We start from the raw sequence: 17600 nt of genomic DNA, 5'->3' as shown, positions 1-17600 counted from the left end.
CATTATCACAAGTAGGCTTACATTAACACTGCAATGAAGTTACTGTGAAAAGCCCCAAGTAACCACATTCCGACGCCTGTTCGGGTACACAGAGGGAGAATTCAGAATTCTCAGCTGTTATGGGAATTGAACCCACGCTGCTGGCCTTGTTCTGCATTACAAACCAGCTGTCTAGCCCACTGAACTAAACCAGCCCCTTGCAGTGCCGAGAAACACATGGCTATTCCACGCAACTCGCTTTAATTCCGGGGCCGGCACGAGGAATGCGCGGCCAAGGCTGCGTATTTCCCCGTTTATTTACAATGGGAGGCTCTGCCCGCTGGGACTCCCTGTCGCAGCGAATAATCGGGATGCCATTTGTAAATGACATCCCCGACCCCCTCCCCCGCAAAACACCCACCGGACAACCCCAGCCCGATCGCGCGCGTGCAAAGAATGCCACCTTGGCACCTTGGCAGTGCCACCGTGGCAGTTCCAGGGTGCCAGGGCACCAACCTGCCCAAAGAGCATGCAGCTGGGGCCTCTGATTCCGTTGGAGACCCTGATGAATGCCGTTCCGTCTGGTTCCTGTTTGTGGGGACCAGTACGAAACAGATCTCACCCGAGGTCCCCGAGGCAAAGGGATTGAATCCTAAAGCCTCGGGTACCTCCGGAATCTGTACATTCGAGTGACACTCACTGCCTCGCTCTAATATGCAGATTTGCCAAAAAGTGCATCCTGCCCATTGCGAGCGGGATTTACCTTGCAACGTCTTGCGAGATTGCGTTGAATCTTGTGAGGCGATGCGAGCCAGGTAGATCTCGGGAACCCTGTGCTGCGGCGAGATGCTTTTCTGACAGTGTGGCCGGAGGATAGTGCTCTATAGCTTCGCACCGGTTACAGTAATCACTCTAGGCAGTAGTCCAGCTCACTGTGATGGTAAGAGTCCGAGTCTTTGCGGACAGTTATCATTCATGGTGTCAGTGGTTTGGATCATTCACATTTCTTCTAAGTCCCTCGGAAACATATTCGCTGAGTCTTGCTGGATCAAATGATCTCTCACATTAATGGCATCTTGGCAAGTCTTTGTTGTGATACCTGGACACCTCCATGTTCAGAAGATCGTAGGAAATAGGAATAGAGTAGATCATTGGGCCTTTAATGCCTGCTCCACCATTCAGGATCATGGCTGATTTCATTCTAGCCTTAGCTCCACTCAGCCAGATTATCATGCACAGCAGAAAGCTCCCCCTCCGCTTTCTCTACCCGAGATCCTGTGCCATGTCTTGCTATTCTTCTTCCTCCAATAGGATCAGTCCTTCCACTGCATCTACATTCGCAAAGTGCTCTCCTCTTTGTTGGGCCATAATGTGAAGGACCCAGCAGACCAATGAGAGACTCTTTTAGGTGTATATTGTAGGGTGCCATCCAATTAGATAGCAAAAGTGCACCTTTAGCAGCTCGATGATCTGCTGATTGAGGGTTTTGGTGAGCAGGTGGATCTCATTATAGTGCCTTTGTGTCACTCAGTGAGGAGTGAGAAGGTATCTCCTCAAATGATAGCCCTCATTCCCAGAAACCATCCGCTTTGGCATGGGATTGAATAGCTGCAGAAGACTAATCTGGTGGAGAATGAAAGCCTCATAACAGCTACAAGGAAATGTGAACACACATGAAGGAACCGTTGGTAGATGCAGAGCAGGTGGATCTTCAGGGAGTAGTAAGTCTTCCAGATAATAAACCTTTGAGGTTGGTTGCTGGATACCTTGATGGCAAATTGGTTGCAGTCAGTGCTGCCCTGCAATTGGAATGCAACAATGGTGGAAAAACCCAATGCCCTCTGAGCCCTGCTGTGTGTAGTCTTGGCAAATAAGACATATGCCACTGGGTGACCTGTGAAATTCTGCAGAGGTCCATAGCTGGCTCTTGAAAGGATCCAATGATGAAGAAATTCAAGGCCACAGTTACTTTGACAACTCCCAGTGGGGCATGGCATTCAGGTGTGGAGGTGTAAACTCACTGACAAGGACACAGATGTCTGTGACCATTAGCCTAGTGAGTCACAGTCTCCTTTAGCACTGATTCAGTCATGTCCAGGTAGCTTTGCCTCTGCCTGTAGATCTTGTGCTTACGGTAGTGTCTTCTGTTCCTGTGTACCCTTCGTCCCTCTCCTCTGGCCCTTTAGGCCCAGGACTTAGGCCTTCCCTGTGCAGACTGCTGCTCCTCCTCTCCATTGGCTTTGATTTCTGAGGGTGCAGCAGCCATTTCCAGCTGCAACCTTCCTGGTCCTCGGGTGGAGTCCAAAAAGCTGTGTCTTCTGTCCTTATGCCCACATAATTCTGTGGAGGGTAAAATTCCATGAACTGACAAAATACTGGATACTGATTCCACTCCTGACCGGTGATGGGCTGCTGCATCTTTTCCTTTAAACCACACCTTTTATAGGCTCCTTTTTTAGACTTTGACCTTCAAAAAGGTTTCTTGCCTCTTTAACACACACCATACTTGTTATGCCTCCAGTTAGTCTGAGGCAGACAGCTCCTCAACTCTGGCTGCCTTCACAATAATTCAACTATTTTAAGTTGATACAAATAACAAAGTGTGACAGTAATTCAAAATGAGGAAAATAATCAGGCTTTTAATAAGTCCCTTAATTACCTCATTTTGCCTTAACACAAGCGCACACAAATACCCTGGCCTGCCCTCACGAACATTTCTGGCGTCACGACGCATGCAGTCATCACTTGTGATGCCAGTGTCGCCTCCTTCCATTCAGTTCTAAACCCAGCAGCAAAAATCCAGCCTGTTAACTCTACTGCCCTTCTATTCTTGTGAAGCAGTAAGAGGTTCTATTATTATATCTGCAACTATGATTATTTTCAAGTTCTCCATTGATCATTCTTCTAACCTCTGTCTGAATTTCCTTACGTGCACCCTACCTGTTTTTTCCTTTCAGATTGACAATATTTGCTTTTAATTTTTCTTTAATTCTATTGTTTGAATGAAACCTGATGGCAATTCATTTTTGCATCTTAAAGTTGCATGGTGAGATGAGCGTGACCCCCCAATAATAAAGATTATTATTATTATCTTCTGAAGGGCAATTAGGGATGGGCAATAAATGCTGGCCCTGCCAATGATCTTCAGATCCCAAGAACTAATTAATTTTTTTTTAAATTGTCATTCACAAAACAAGCTGCCAAGTGTGTACATTTACTTTGACAGCAAGATAGATGGAAATTAGTAGTTACAGTGATCAAGTGCAATATTAATAGTGATAATATTTTCCCAAAATTCTGATGAAGTTAAACTCACACCAACCTGCTTAAATCTGTGAACATATTCACCTCAAATATTTTAGTTCAGTTACAACTTATGAAAAAACCTTAGAAACTGGACCAAGAACAAACCAAACAACAGTTGTTGTGATGAAAGAAATTAGCCATCATGTGTGATGATTTGAACTCTCAAACAATGGCCAGAATCGTACACTCCTCTCACCCCCCCAGCAGGTTCTGAGGCGGAGGAGTCCTTGAAATTGCACAGATGGGATGCCTCCAGGCTCCCTCCCACCCCAACCTCACAATGATTCAATGCTGGGCGGGTAGGACTTCGGACAGGAAGCCCACCCTTGCCCCAGTTGAGGCTGTGAAAAAGCCAGTTAGTGGCCCTATGACCCCCAGACCCCCTCCCCCTGCAGACCTCTTCTCCCATCCCCCTACTATCCCCGAGGCCCTGTCCGCCCCCATTGTGAATCCCCAGGCCTTTCCTATCCTCCCCCCACTCAAGGGTCCCTGACAAAGGGAGATCATGCCTTACAAATTTGATTGAATCCTTTGAGGAGGTGACTAAATGTGTAGACGAGGTTAGTGCGGGGGTAGTTTCATGGACTTTAGTAAGGCTTTTGACAAGGTTCCACATAGGAGGCTGATGAAGAATTTAAGAGCCCATGGCATCCAGGGCAATTTTGCAAACTGAATCCAAAACTGGCTTAGTGGTAGGGGCAGACGGTGATGGGTGAAGGTTGTGTTTGTGACTGGAAACCTGTGTCCAGAGTGGTTCCGCAGGGATCGGAGTTTTGTAGTATACATTAATGATCTGGATGTGAAAGTAGGAGTAAGTTTGCAGATGATGCAAAAATTGGTGGTGTGGGAGTGAGGAACAAGGCCTTAGATTACAGGACAATATAAACAGGCTGGTTGGGTGGGCAGAATAGCGGCAAATAGAATTTAACGATGAAAAGTGTGAGGTAATGTATTTTGGGAGGACTATCAATGCAAGGGAATATGCAATGAATGGTTGGACTTGGGAAGTACAAAGGATCAAAGGGACCTTGGTGTGCATGTTCACAAATCTCTGAAGACAGCAGGGCAGATAGATAAGGTGGTTAAGAAGGCCTGGGGAATTCTTACCTTTATTAACCGAGACAAGAGCGGGAGCTGTATAAAACCTTGGTTTTATATTCCTCAAAGAGCTGGAATACTGGGTGCAGTTCTGGTCACCACACTGTAGAAAGTGATTGCACTGGAGAGGGTGTGGAGGAGATTCATCAGGATGTTGCATGGACGGGATCATTTCAGCTATCAAGAGAGACATGATAGGCTGGGATTGTTTTCCCTGGAGCAGAGAAGGCTGAGGGGGGACCTGCTTGAGGTGTATAAAATTATGAAGGACATAGTTAGGGTGGATAGGAAGGTACTTTTCCCCTTAGTAGAGGGGTCAATAACCAGGAGGCTTAGATTTAAGGTAATGGGAAGGAGGTTTTGAGAAGATGTGAGGAAAATCTTTTTCACCCAGAGGGTGGTGGGAATCTGGAACTCACTGAAAGAGTGGGAGAGGTGGGAACCCTCACAACTTTTAAGAAGTATTTAGATGAACACTTGAAATGCAATTGCATACAAGGCTAAGTGCAGGAAAATGTGATTAGAATAGTTAAGTGCTAATGGTCGGCACAGACATGATAGGCCGAAGGGCCTCTTTCTGTGCTGTATAACTCTATGACACTTAGCTGGGCCTCCGGTTCCCGGAAATTGGGCTCTGGCATCTCCATGCAGTTCCTCTTTCGGCCACTTAAATGCTGTTGCTGGAGAAACCTTCTCCCGAATGAGGAGGTAGAAGTCCCACTTTATGCCAATGAATGCTCATTAGAGTGTAAAATAGCAGGATGCTCTTGGAGTTTGCTGGGATGTTTTCCCCACCAACTCTTTGGATAGCGGAGGCCGGACGCATGAAAATATTCAGACCCATGAAAATGAGTAGTAAATAGATGATGCCTGAAATTAATGATGTGCGACATGGCGGCGCAGTGGTTAGCACTGCTGATTCACATCACCGAGGATCTTGGTTCGATCCCGGCACATTGTGTGGGTTTTGCACATTCTCCCCATGTCTTCGTGGGTCCCACCCCCACAACCAGCAGCACGGTAGCACAAGTGGATAGCACTGTGGCTTCACAGCGCCAGGGTCCCAGGTTCGATTCCCGGCTTGGGTCACTGTCTGTGCGGAGTCTGCACGTCCTCCCCGTGTCTGCGTGGGTTTCCTCCGGGTGCTCCGGTTTCCTCCCACAGTCCAAAGACGTGCAGGTTAGGTAGATTGGCAATGCTAAATTGCCCTTAGTGACCAAAAAGGTTAGGAGGGGTTGTTGGGTTACGGGGATAGGGTGGAAGTGAGGGCTTAAGTGGGTCGGTGCAGACTCGATGGGCCGAATGGCCTCCTTCTGCACTGTATGTTCTATGAAACACTATGAAACCCAAAAGATGTGCAGGCAAGGTGGATTGGCCACACTAAATTGCCCCTTAATTGGAAAAAAATAATTGGGCACTCTAAATTTTTTTTAAAATTAATAATTTAGGTGGAATAAAACCATTGTCTTGGGTTTTACAGCATTTTATATCGGGAATGTATGTCAACTGTGAGTAACATATTGAAACATGTTTTTTTTCAAATTCTAGTAAAGTATTCCTGAGGTGTGTAAGTTTAAAGGTTTAGAAGTCATAAATTACCCAAGAGAGGCAGTCAAGAGCTCAAACATTTTTATTTAATGTAGTTAAGTTTATAAGAAGCGGCAATATGGATATGATGCAGAAGCTAAATAGATAGGAAGAGCATACGCCCTGTGAGAGGTTTACTGATACCAGAGGACAAACAGATGGATAGCGCAGATTGTGCTGATCTCTGTAGCTTGTGGCGCGGCATTCTGTTCAGTAGCCAAAGTGTTAGAAAACTATCCCTCTCCGGTCTTCGTCCATCTTCCCTGGTTTTCGTCCATCTGAAGAAGGCTGACAAGAGGCTGTTTGTTTACCCTATGTCAATCATTTGTTTAAATAACTTCGGTGAGGACATGGATAATAATGATAATATAATAATCTTTATTATTGTTACAAGTAGGCCTACATTAACACTGCAATGAAGTTACGTGAAAATCCCCTAGTCGCCACGTCTTTCTGAACTTGTGGGAGGAAACCGGAGCACCCGGAGGAAACCCACGCAGCCACGGGGTGAACGTGCAGACTCCGCACAGACAGTGACCCAAGCCGGGAATCAGACCCGGGACCCTGGCGCTGTGCTACCATACGGCCCATACCCAGCGCAGCACGGTAGCACAAGTGGATAGCACTGTGGCTTCCCAGCGCCAGGGTCCCAGGTTCGATTCCGCGCTGGGTCACTGTCTGTGCGGAGTCTGCACTTTCTCCCGTGTCTGCGTGGGTTTCCTCCGGGTGCTCCTGTTTCCTCCCACAGTCCAAAGACGTGCAGGTTAGGTGAATTGGCCATGCTAAATTACCCTTGGTGTCTAAAAAGGTTAGGAGGGGTTATTGGGTTACGGGGATAGGGTGGAAGTAAGGGCTTAAATGGGTTGGTGCAGACTTGATGGGCTGAATGGCCTCCTTCTGCACTGTATGTTATATGTATGTTCTATGTGTCACCACTTTGACTTCCCTGTGGGTACACTGGCCATAATTTTAGCTCAGGGTCATCTTTTAGTTTATCTCTTCCTTGGAGTCATCTGTTAGCCTTTACTGGACATTTCTATAGGTAAGATGGTACAACGTGCCATAGTGTTTCCTTAGGAATGTCAGTATGGAAGCCTGAACCAGGAGATCTTGATATTTCTCAGGACTTTTTATGTGTTTTTTGAGAGAGAAAGAAGAGAAACAACTTATCTGCCAGGTGACTTCATGCTGTGCCTATCTCCTCCATATGAAGTCTGTAATATTCTGAAAAATACAATTTCTTACAGGAGTAAGAAATTTAGACATTGAGTGAATCTAGTCTTATTTGGTAGTTTTTAACACAAGTAGACAAAAATCAAAAATGGCTATATTCCACAGAGATATCAGTAATACTCTTAGCCAATGATATAACCTCTGCCAGTGGAAGCTGTGTTACCTGTTGAATATAATAGCAACTATTCCAAATCTGATGTTTGTGAAACCACGTTTATCTATGTAGTGATCTCCATATCTGTATGTACACAAGGGGTTAATGCATAGACATAACAATCAAGTAATCACTAGAGGGCAGCACTAGGGACAGGTATAAATAGACAGACGGAAGCCAAGATCCGCCTCTTCACAAGGACAGTGACTCGTGACCACAAGCAGACAAAGACAGCTCAGCACAGGTGTAGCTAATCATAAGTATTTCTTATTTAATCATGTTCATGTAACATCTAGTTTAAGCATTGGAAAGAGAACAAACTCACGGTTAATTTCATCAATGATAATAAAGTATTTGCTCTAATTGGAAGACTACGAATGTTAATCAACATTTAGTTAAGGATCATTCTGGAAGAAGCAAGTGAGTAACTTATATTGCACAAAGCAATACAACATTAATATCAGAAATAGGAATATATTAATCTAATTTCAGAAATACTTAGGATTCATACAAGAATATTTTAATTAGTCTCCAGTCACCCAAGTACCTTTACGTTTATGTAAAAGGAAACTACACTGCGGAACATTTACTTATTTATGAGCACTTGCATATTCAATCAAAACCGTACTGCTAAACTTCACATTGCATAGACCTGATTTTGACCTGGGTGTGAATGCAACATGCTAGGAAGTGATTGAGTTGGGAGCGGAGAAGGAGGGCTAGCAAGTTGTTGGCGGGGATGGAGGCAGGAAGGAGCAGGGAGAAGTGCCAATGATGGTCAAAGTGTAGACTGGGCAATTTTATCTTCTGGGCCTCATTTAAATTAGCCAAAGCTAATTAAAGCTCATGGGGATGATGTGGAGGCCATCGGACTTTGGTGGCAGGCTTGAGAAGACATCCTAATTTGGGCATAACTAAGCCCCGGGCAAATAATCGAGGCCCACATGTTCTCCTTGGGGCATTCCTTTCCCCTCTGACCCATAAGGAAACATTAAAAAAATATATAAAAAGGTAAAACCTAATTGGGCCACTTCTGGCCAAGTTTTAGCTGAACACTCGGACTGTGTACAATTCACACCAATTCTGTTTAGTTTGTGTCTCGGGGAAATGGTGCCTTGCAGTGTGTTATTGCCTTTTAACAATTGATGAGACGGTGCCGGATGACTTCCCAGAAACCCAGATTGGCAGGGATAACATTGCGATGGGCACGAAGGTGTCAGCAATGCAGCACTTAGCTCTTGACTGCCGATTTATCACTCAACCTTCGGAAAGGACAGCTAAAATGGCAAGGCTAGAGTTTCATTAATCTGTTCCTTTGGATGTATCACCTCGTCATTCTCAAGGGTAATTAGGAATGGGCTCTAAATGCTGGCCTAGCCAGCAAGGCCCACCTCATGTGATTGAATTTAAAATAAACATTTTATGGAAAAGATATGATTCAATTGAACCTCCTAATGTTGTGTTAGTTACCATTGGATTTCTTGTTCCTGCAGGTACATTTATATTCCATTGGGAGGGTCACGACATGGTCTACTAAGAATCATGTTCTCTTCTGCTATGGCCTTTAGCTTTGTCTGCTACTGGCATGGTGGCCATAACTTCATGCTCAACTGGGCAGCTTTGAACTGGGCTGGAGTAATGATAGAAAATATATTGAAGATGGTGTGTTCCATTTCACCTGCTCAGGAGATCATTGTAAGTGGCAAGTCTATATATTCACTTGGAAATTGTTACAGAACTTCTATGCTCCTCATTTATCAATGAATGCCAATTATCTATTAATTCTAAATTAATATGTTTTGAAAATCCCACATTGGTGTGGACTTGAAGCACCAATTTGAAAAAAAGATAGCTGATTAGTGAATACACTTGTGCCTCAATTAATCAATTTTCCTCCATACAAATGCATTATTAGATATAATTTATGGGAAGATAATTGTAAGTCACATTTCAAAATGATGATTATTGCTTCTTGCTGTTCAAACTTGGTACTCATTAAATGAAAATGGAAGAGTTTCTTAGTAGTCATCATCGGCAGCTGTAGCACTTGAAATTTTAATTTGAAACTTATATATGCAATGAAAATTTAATTTGGCTGAAGTGTATACACAGTAGGTTAATTAGTGTAACTAATGAATAGAAATGAGGGCAAGATGGGGAACAGAGAATGATTTTAGATTTGCGCACACTTTTGTTTTTGGTCAATAACTGAGCTGGAAACTACTGGTTTCTCCCTTGTAGTAACTGAAAATAATTAAAACAACATTGTTTGTCCAGCAAATCCTTTCTAACAGATATAACAGTTTTGGGTACTGTTGGGGGAGATGACTGTGTTGGGGAAAGCAGTGGCAGCCAACTTCATGGCACCATGGGTGGGTCTGCTGCACAAGAGGGGAGCAGGAATAATGTCAGGCCTATAGTGGTAAGGGATTCAGTTATAAAGGGAACAGACAGGCTTTTTTTGTGGCCGCAAAAGAGACTCCAGGATGGTATGTTGCCTCCCTGGTGCCCGGGTCAAGGATGTCACTGAATGGCTGCAGGGCATACTGAAGGGGATGGGCAAACAGACAGATATTGTGATACACATTGGTACCAACGATATAGGCAGAAAAAGGATGAGGCCCTGAAAGCAGAATTTGTGGAGCTAGGAAGTGGATTACAAAACAGGACCCATAAGGTAGTAATCACTGGATTACTTCCGGTGCCACCTGCTAGTGAGTATAGAAATAGGAGATTAGTCCAGATGAATGTATGGCTGGAGAAATGGTGCAGGAGGGAAGGCTTTAGATTTCTGGGACATTGGGACCATTTTGGGGGACGGAGAGACCTGTACAAGGCAGACGGTTTGCACCTGAAACAATATGGGACAGTGTCCTTGCAGGGAGTTTTGCTAGTGCTGCTGGGGAGGGTTTACACTAACTTGGCAGGACCTGGGATTCTGAGGGAAGTTCAGTAGGGATAGATGCACAGCCAAAATTAGAAGAGACACCAAGTGAGTCAGGGGTATGATGTCATTGCTATCGCAGAGACATGGTTGGGAGAGGGGCAGGATTGGTAGCTCAATATTCCAGGATACAAGATCTTCAGGCGAGATAGAGAAGGAGGTAAAAGAGGAGGTGGTGTCGCAATTGTGATCAGGGAATCAACTACAGCAGTAAGGAGGGACGACATCTTAGGCTATTCAACTGAAGCCATATGGGTAGAACTTAAAAACCAAAAAGGAGCAGTCACAATACTGGGAGTGTTCTATAGTCCCGCTAACTATCTGAGTGTGGTAAACTACTGTTGCACCTCTGTTAGGTGATGTATGGTAGGATCTGTACTACAGGTTCGTTAGTAGTCCCTGCCTGCTGGCTCCGCCCAGTAGGTGGAGTATAAATATGTGTGTCCTCCATACAGCAGCCATTTTGCCAGCTGCTGTGGGAGGCCACACATCTTAGAGCAATAAAGCCTCAGTTGTACCCAATTCAAGTCTTTGTGCAATTGATCGTGCATTACTGAGAGAAATAGAAGAGCAGATTTGTAGGCAAATTTCAGAGAAGTGTAAAAGTAATAGGGTAGTAATAGTGGGGTTTTCAATTTCCCCAATATTAACTGGGGTAGCCATAGTGTGGAAGGTTTAGAGCAAGCGGAACTCTTAAAATTAAACCAGATGAAAGTTTTAAGCTGTAGGAGTGTTTTCAAGGCCTGAGTATTGAGCCAGCTTTTACGTGGGGTTCCTCCCTCATAGTTATGGGTTAGCTTAGCACACAGCTCAGCAGACACACATCAACTTGGTTAAGACAGCTTTATTTTTCCAAGCTTGGTTTCATGTACGTGGAGAAAAATCTGGATAAATGCCATGATCATTCTGGCTGACACTGATAAAAACACACCAATTATATCATTTTCCAAAAATCAATAGCCCACCCCAGTTGGACTTGATCCAATCCTTGGAGTTGTCACTTCTATATTATCCAGTAAAATTTTACTTTAAACGAAATGATGACTTGTGACCAGCTCATGATTTAACCCCATCCTGCCACCTGTTGTTTACCAGGATCTTGTGCCCATTCTAAAGTTTATTTTCTGACACTCCCATCCTACGTATCGCAGTCAGTTCCTATCCACCTCATTGTTCATCCAGGGGCAGGGTGCCAAAGCTGGTTTCCTCTTCACACCATGGATTGTTTGAGACAGGATATTGGAAGCACTGATAAAAACTGTTTACTGAGTTGACTGTATAATTTGCTGACCACACAATCCTGTTTGCCTCAAAAACATGGGCAAGTTAGCTAGCTTAAGTCCCATCATGCATTGTGGCCAATGCTTGTAGCAAGAGTTTAAATGCTTATTACTGCTATGTCCTAAAAATACAGATTTAATGGTTAATAATGATTACTGGGTATACTTTCTATCATTAATCTCAATCCTTAATAAACTAACTTATGTAGAACTATTCTAGTGTTGTCCTAGCTATTCAGTTTTAAGAGGTCTCATCTCTGGTCATCCCCTTCATAAGCCAGTATGTAGAAGGGCCTACAAGAAAGGGGGTGGTCCTAATTTTTGATAACAAAGCTGGGCAGGTGGTTGAAGTATCAGTGGGGGAGCATTTTGCAGACAGCGATAATAACTCCGTTAGATTCAAGATTGTTATGGAAAAGGACAACGATAGGCCTGAGATCAAAGTTCTAAACTGCGGGAAGGATGATTTAATAAGATCAGATATGATTTGACCAGAGTGGACTGGGAGTAGACACTTTTAGGTAAATCTGTGACAGAACAGTGGGATGAATTCAAGAAGGAAATAGAGAGAGTTACAGGCCCAACATGTTCCAATCAAGAAAAAGGCTAATTTAAGCTCATGGGGATGGGGCCCACAAACTGTCAGAATAATCAACTGTAACTTGTCCTCACCTATGATCTCGTTCGCGGTAAAAAGAACGGAGCCTTTGATGTGCTGACTCCTCAACCCTTGGTCAAATGAGTCTGATTTCCCAGTGATAGGCATTTCCACTCGCAGTTGAAATGTTTCTGACTGTTGCTGGAACTTCTCTACATTCTCAACTGTTTCTTCTTTTCCCTCTCACTCTCAATTCATGATGACTGCGATCAAAACGTTTTATCGCGACACCAGTATAGTTGCTCGTGACGTACACTGGAGGCTTACAGTAGTTAATTAAAAGCAAAGGCAGTTGAGTAACAGACACAGAACACTGCACAACAGGTCTTAATACTTGGCTCCCTGGTCCACATTGCCTGGGTTCCTGCTGGGGTCCACACTGCCCGGGGTCCTGCTGGGGTTCGCGCACTGCCATGCGATTGTCCCCAAGTCAGTCACGTGGTCTGTGGAACCCGCCCCATAAAAGAGTTGTGCTACCATAGCTACCACAGGCTGCATGTTCTTCCCCATTCTTTGCCTCCCACCTGGGTATCCTATCTAGATCTGGTGCATGTTATATTTAATATTTAATACTAAGATCTGTGAGCCATGATACGTACCAGTGTGCCTCCTGTTAAAGTCCTTTTTAATTGCATGATTTGCCTTTTTAATTGCATAATTGGCATAGTAAACTAGATGTTTAGCCTCTAACTATCATTTATCACTTCCTTAAATTTGCATAAATTAGACACTTATTAGCAGGCACTTGCTGTATTCCATCTCTGTGACTTGTAGGCAGTTAAGGTACTCAATTTATTTAATTTTTGTTGTTTACACCTTAAAATTGCTCACAATGGGAACACATACCAGTCTGTAAATGATACAACTGGGGACCCAATTGCATACAGCATATTGATGATGTGCTATATGCCTATTTTATACATTAACAGAGGTTCAGTTACCCAGCTGCTTCCTGCAATGAGGAAAATGTAGTTATGACAATATGTTATAAATGTTCCTAATGTCAAACCAACGTGCAATTGGAAAAGGCAGAGGGATGCCATCAAATTCAAATGCACACTAAAGTTATTTCTTTCTGAGATTTCTTTGCTTCCTCGGGCAGTAAATGAAATAAATTCAGTTGGCTTTTTATGAATTATTTATCGACTATGTACTTTTTGAACATATACATCCTAAAGTACAAGCTTTCATCAATCAATTTTCAGATTGTCCACTGTAACCATTCATTATTCTTAATTTATTACATGGTAGTCAGAAGTTTCCGTGACAATTAAAAAATGACTGACCTGTTCACATCATCCAGTTTTTGTCTGAGTATATATCATGAGGGAGTAATAAAATTGTCAAATTCTTGAAAGCAGCCATAGTAATATTGATGCAACTAATACTGCATGCAAGAAGGTGTTAAATAATCCTCCATCAAGCAGCCTTACAAAAGTATCCATTTATTATGTTGAGAGAAGCCATACATTCGAGGGCAATGAAAGCATTTTTAACAGTTGTCACTTGCTGTAGTTCTGGAATTTCTGAGATTTTGATGACATACTAAATTAATAGGAACATTATTAGAAGTAACAACTGAAATATAGACATTTTTGATTCCCTGTGTTAGGCTCTCTCCAGGTTACATCTGTTTCTTTTTACTTGCCTCTAGTAGAGTGGATTTAGCAGTAAATTAAATTCTGTTGGGCATGCTAAACAAATGCATATTTCAACATACCTTCAGAATACTCGTTTGCAATCCAAAAATAGTGATCAAAACTGTCTCACAAATGAGTGACCTTGCATGCTGGGTTATTTTGCTTTTCAGATAAAATTGAACATAAGCCATCACTAAAGCAACTAAGATGTGGAAATTCCGCCGTTGGACTGAGCACAGTAAGAAGTCTTACAACACCAGGTTAAAGTCCAACAGGTTTGTTTGGAATTACCAGCTTTCAGAGCGCAGCTCCTCCACTCACCTGATGAAGAAGCTGCTCTCCGAAAGCTAGTGATTCCAAATAAACCTGTTTGACTTTAAGCTGGTGTTGTAAGACTTCTTACTAAAGCAACTAATAGTTAATATAAGACAATTTGTAACAACTAATTGGGGGAGAAATTTGTTCATTGAATTTCTATTGATTTTTTTCAATGATATCAATGATAAATGCCAGACAGGTAGTGGGCCGCACGCAGGCTGCCCCTGGGGGGATTGAGGTTATCTATTTGTGCCACAGAAATAAGTTTTTAAAAGCAAAATAATTGTGCAAAATATGGCTAGCAGAGAGCAGGCATTAGTGGGTCTTTTTCAGGTTGGTGGGATGTAACAAGTGGTGTGCCACAGGGATCAGTGCTGGGACCTGAACTGTTTTCAATTTATATAAATAAGTTTGACGAAGGGATTGATGGTATGTTTGCCAAATTTGCTGATGACACAAACATAGGTAGTAAAATAAGTTGTGAAGTGGACAAAAGGATGCTACAAAAAGAAATAGCTAGGTTAAGTGAGTAAATATCTGGCAAAGAGAGCATAATGTGGGAAAATGCGATTTTGACAGGAAGAAAATCTAAGTACAATATCTAAATTGGTGATCGGCAACCCAGACTAGTGAGTGGACCACCTGAGTGACCCTCCTTCATCTCAGTGTGCTGCAAGGTTAAGATTGGGCATGTTCAATAACCAATACCCCAAACAATCTATCCCTCAATGCCAGCAAAATTAAAGAGCTGGTCATTGACTTCAGGAAGCAAAGTACTGTACACACCCCTGTCAGCATCAACAGGGCCGAGGTGGCGATGGTTGACAGCTTCAAATTCCTAGGTGTGCACATCACCAAAAATCTGTCCTGGTCCACCCACGTAGACGCAACCACCAAGAAAGCACAACAGTGCCTAGAATTCCTCAGGAAACTAAGGAAATTCGGCATGTCCACACTGACTCTTACCAACGTTTACAGATGCACCATAGAAAGCATCTTATCTGGCTGCATCACAGCTGGTATGGCAATTGCTCGGCCCAAGACAGCAAGAAACTACAGAGAGTCATGAACACCGCCCAGTCCATCACACAAACCCGCCTCCCATCCATTGACACAATCTACACCTCCCGCTGCCTGGGGAAAGCGGGCAGCATAATCAAAGACCCCTCCCACCCGGCTTACTCACTCTTCCAACTTCTTCCATCGGGCAGGAGATACAAAAGTCTGAGAACACGCACGAACAGATTCAAAAACCGCTTCTTCCCCGCTGTTACCAGGCTCCTAAACGACCCTCTTATGGACTGACCTGATTAATACTACACTCCTGTATGCTTCTCCCGATGTCAGTGTCTATGTATTTACATTATGTACCTTGTGTTGCCCTATTATGTATTTTCTTTTTTTTTTCATGTCCTAAATGATCTGTTTGAGCTGCTCGCAGAAAAATACTTTTCTACTTTTCTCTGTACCTCGGTACACGTGACAATAAACAAATCCAATCCAATGAATAAGGCTGAATACGTTTACTGTACGTCAAATATTTCATAACGAGTTAAAGAAAATTCTTAATCAGTCATATATTAATAGAACTATGAACTTCAAATGGTAAAAACAAAATAAATATTTCTCCTTTGATTGGGCACAGAGGAAGTGCACGGCTCCCAAAGTCAATCGTGTGCAATCAGCTGGAACCTCACGTGCCCTTGCTTTACATGCATTTCACTTTAGTTATACTAGTCAGAAAAAAACTCGCTGACAGAAGTGGCGACCCTGCCCATGGGCAATGGTCAACAAAATGACCCATAGGCTACACTCTGAATCCTGATGGGCCAGATGTGTTCCCCAAGCTGCAGGTGAGAGATTGCAGAGCTCTGAGGTGCATAAGGATCTGGCTGACTTTGTGCATGAATCGCAAAAGGCGAGTATGCAGGTACAGCAAGTAATTAGGAAAGCTATTGGAATGTTATCACTTATTGCGAGGGGAATTGAATACAAAATTACAAGGGAAGTTACACTTCAGTTTACAGGGCAGAAGTGACATCATATTTGGAGTACTGTGTACTGTATTGGCCACCTTATTTAAGGATGGATGAAAATGCATTGGAAACGGTTCAGAGAAGGCTTACCAAACTAATAACTGGAATGGATGGGTTTTCTTATGAGGAAAGGTTGGACAGATTTCAGCATCGCTGGCTAAGCCAGCATTTATTGCCTATCCCTGAGGGCATTTAACGGTCAAACACATGCTGTGGATGTAGAGTTACTTATAGACCAGACCAGGTAAGGATGACAGATTTCCTTCCTAGATGGGTTTTTGCGCCAATCGACAATGATTTCATGGTCATTAGACTTTTAATGGTGGATTTAAACCCAGGTCGCCAGAGAAAAAAGAACAAAGAACAATACAGCACAGGAACAGGCTCTTCGGCCCTCCAAGCCTGTACCGGTCATGATACCACCCTTGGCCAAAACCCTCAGCACTTCTTAGTGCCGTATCCCTCCTATACATGAATTTGTCGAAATGCCTTTTGAACATCGTTAATGTATCTGCTTCCACAAACTCTGCTGGCAATACGTTTCAGGCACTCACCACCCTCTGTGTAAAAAAAAAAAAAAAACCTGCCTCGCATTTCTTCTCTGAACCTTGCCCCACGGCCTTAAACCTATGCCCCCTGGTGATTGACCCCTCCACCCTGGGAAAGAGTGCTTGCCCACCCACCCAACCATACCCCTCATAATCTTGTGGACCTCTATCAGGTCACCCCTCAACCTCCGTCGTTCTAATGAAAACAGTCCAAGTCTATTCAGCCTCTCCACATAGCTAACACCCTCCAGACCAGGCAACATCCTGGCAAACCTCCTCTGCAGGAGCCTGCACATCCTTCTGGTAGTGTGGCGACCGGAATTGTGGGCAATATTCCAAGTGCGGCCTTACCAATGTTCTATACAACTGTAGCATGACTTGCCAGTTTTTATACTCGATGCCCTATCCAATGAAGGCAAGCATTCCATATGCTTTCTTGACTATCCTGTCCAGTTGTGTTGCCACTTTCAAAGATCTGTGGACATGCATGCCCAGATCTCTCTGACTTTCTATATTCCTAAGGGTTTTCCCTTTTCCGGTATATTTCCCCTCTATGTTAGACTGACCAAAATGCATTACCTCACATTTCTCTGGATTAAACTCCATTTGCCATTTCTCTGCCCAAGTCTCCAACCTATCTATGTTCTGCTGTATCTTCTGACAATCCTCAACACGGTCTGCGACTCCACCAGAGCATTAACCTGGAGCTCTGGATTAGTAGTCCAGTGACAATACCACTACGCCTCTGCTAGGCTTTTATCCACTGGAGTTCAGAAGCTTAAGAGGTGACTTGATTGAAACATGTAGGCGTCTTGACAG

The 17600-nt window shown here is 43.5% G+C and overlaps 1 protein-coding gene across 3 annotated transcripts in view; it reads left to right on the top strand.

Moving 5' to 3' along the window:
- hhat (hedgehog acyltransferase) overlaps positions 1-17600 on the top strand; it is a 446467-nt gene that overhangs the window by 228735 nt on the left and 200132 nt on the right. For all 3 annotated transcript variants that reach the window (XM_072509767.1, XM_072509760.1, XM_072509778.1), the window contains exon 10: positions 8851-9052. In XM_072509767.1, the coding sequence (XP_072365868.1) occupies positions 8851-9052 (202 nt within the window). The remainder of the gene's footprint in view (positions 1-8850; positions 9053-17600) is intronic.

Source organism: Scyliorhinus torazame, chromosome 1, assembly GCF_047496885.1.
Source record: "Scyliorhinus torazame isolate Kashiwa2021f chromosome 1, sScyTor2.1, whole genome shotgun sequence".
NCBI classification, from domain to species: Eukaryota; Metazoa; Chordata; class Chondrichthyes; order Carcharhiniformes; family Scyliorhinidae; genus Scyliorhinus; species Scyliorhinus torazame.
This window is presented reverse-complemented; position numbering and strand designations above follow the sequence as displayed.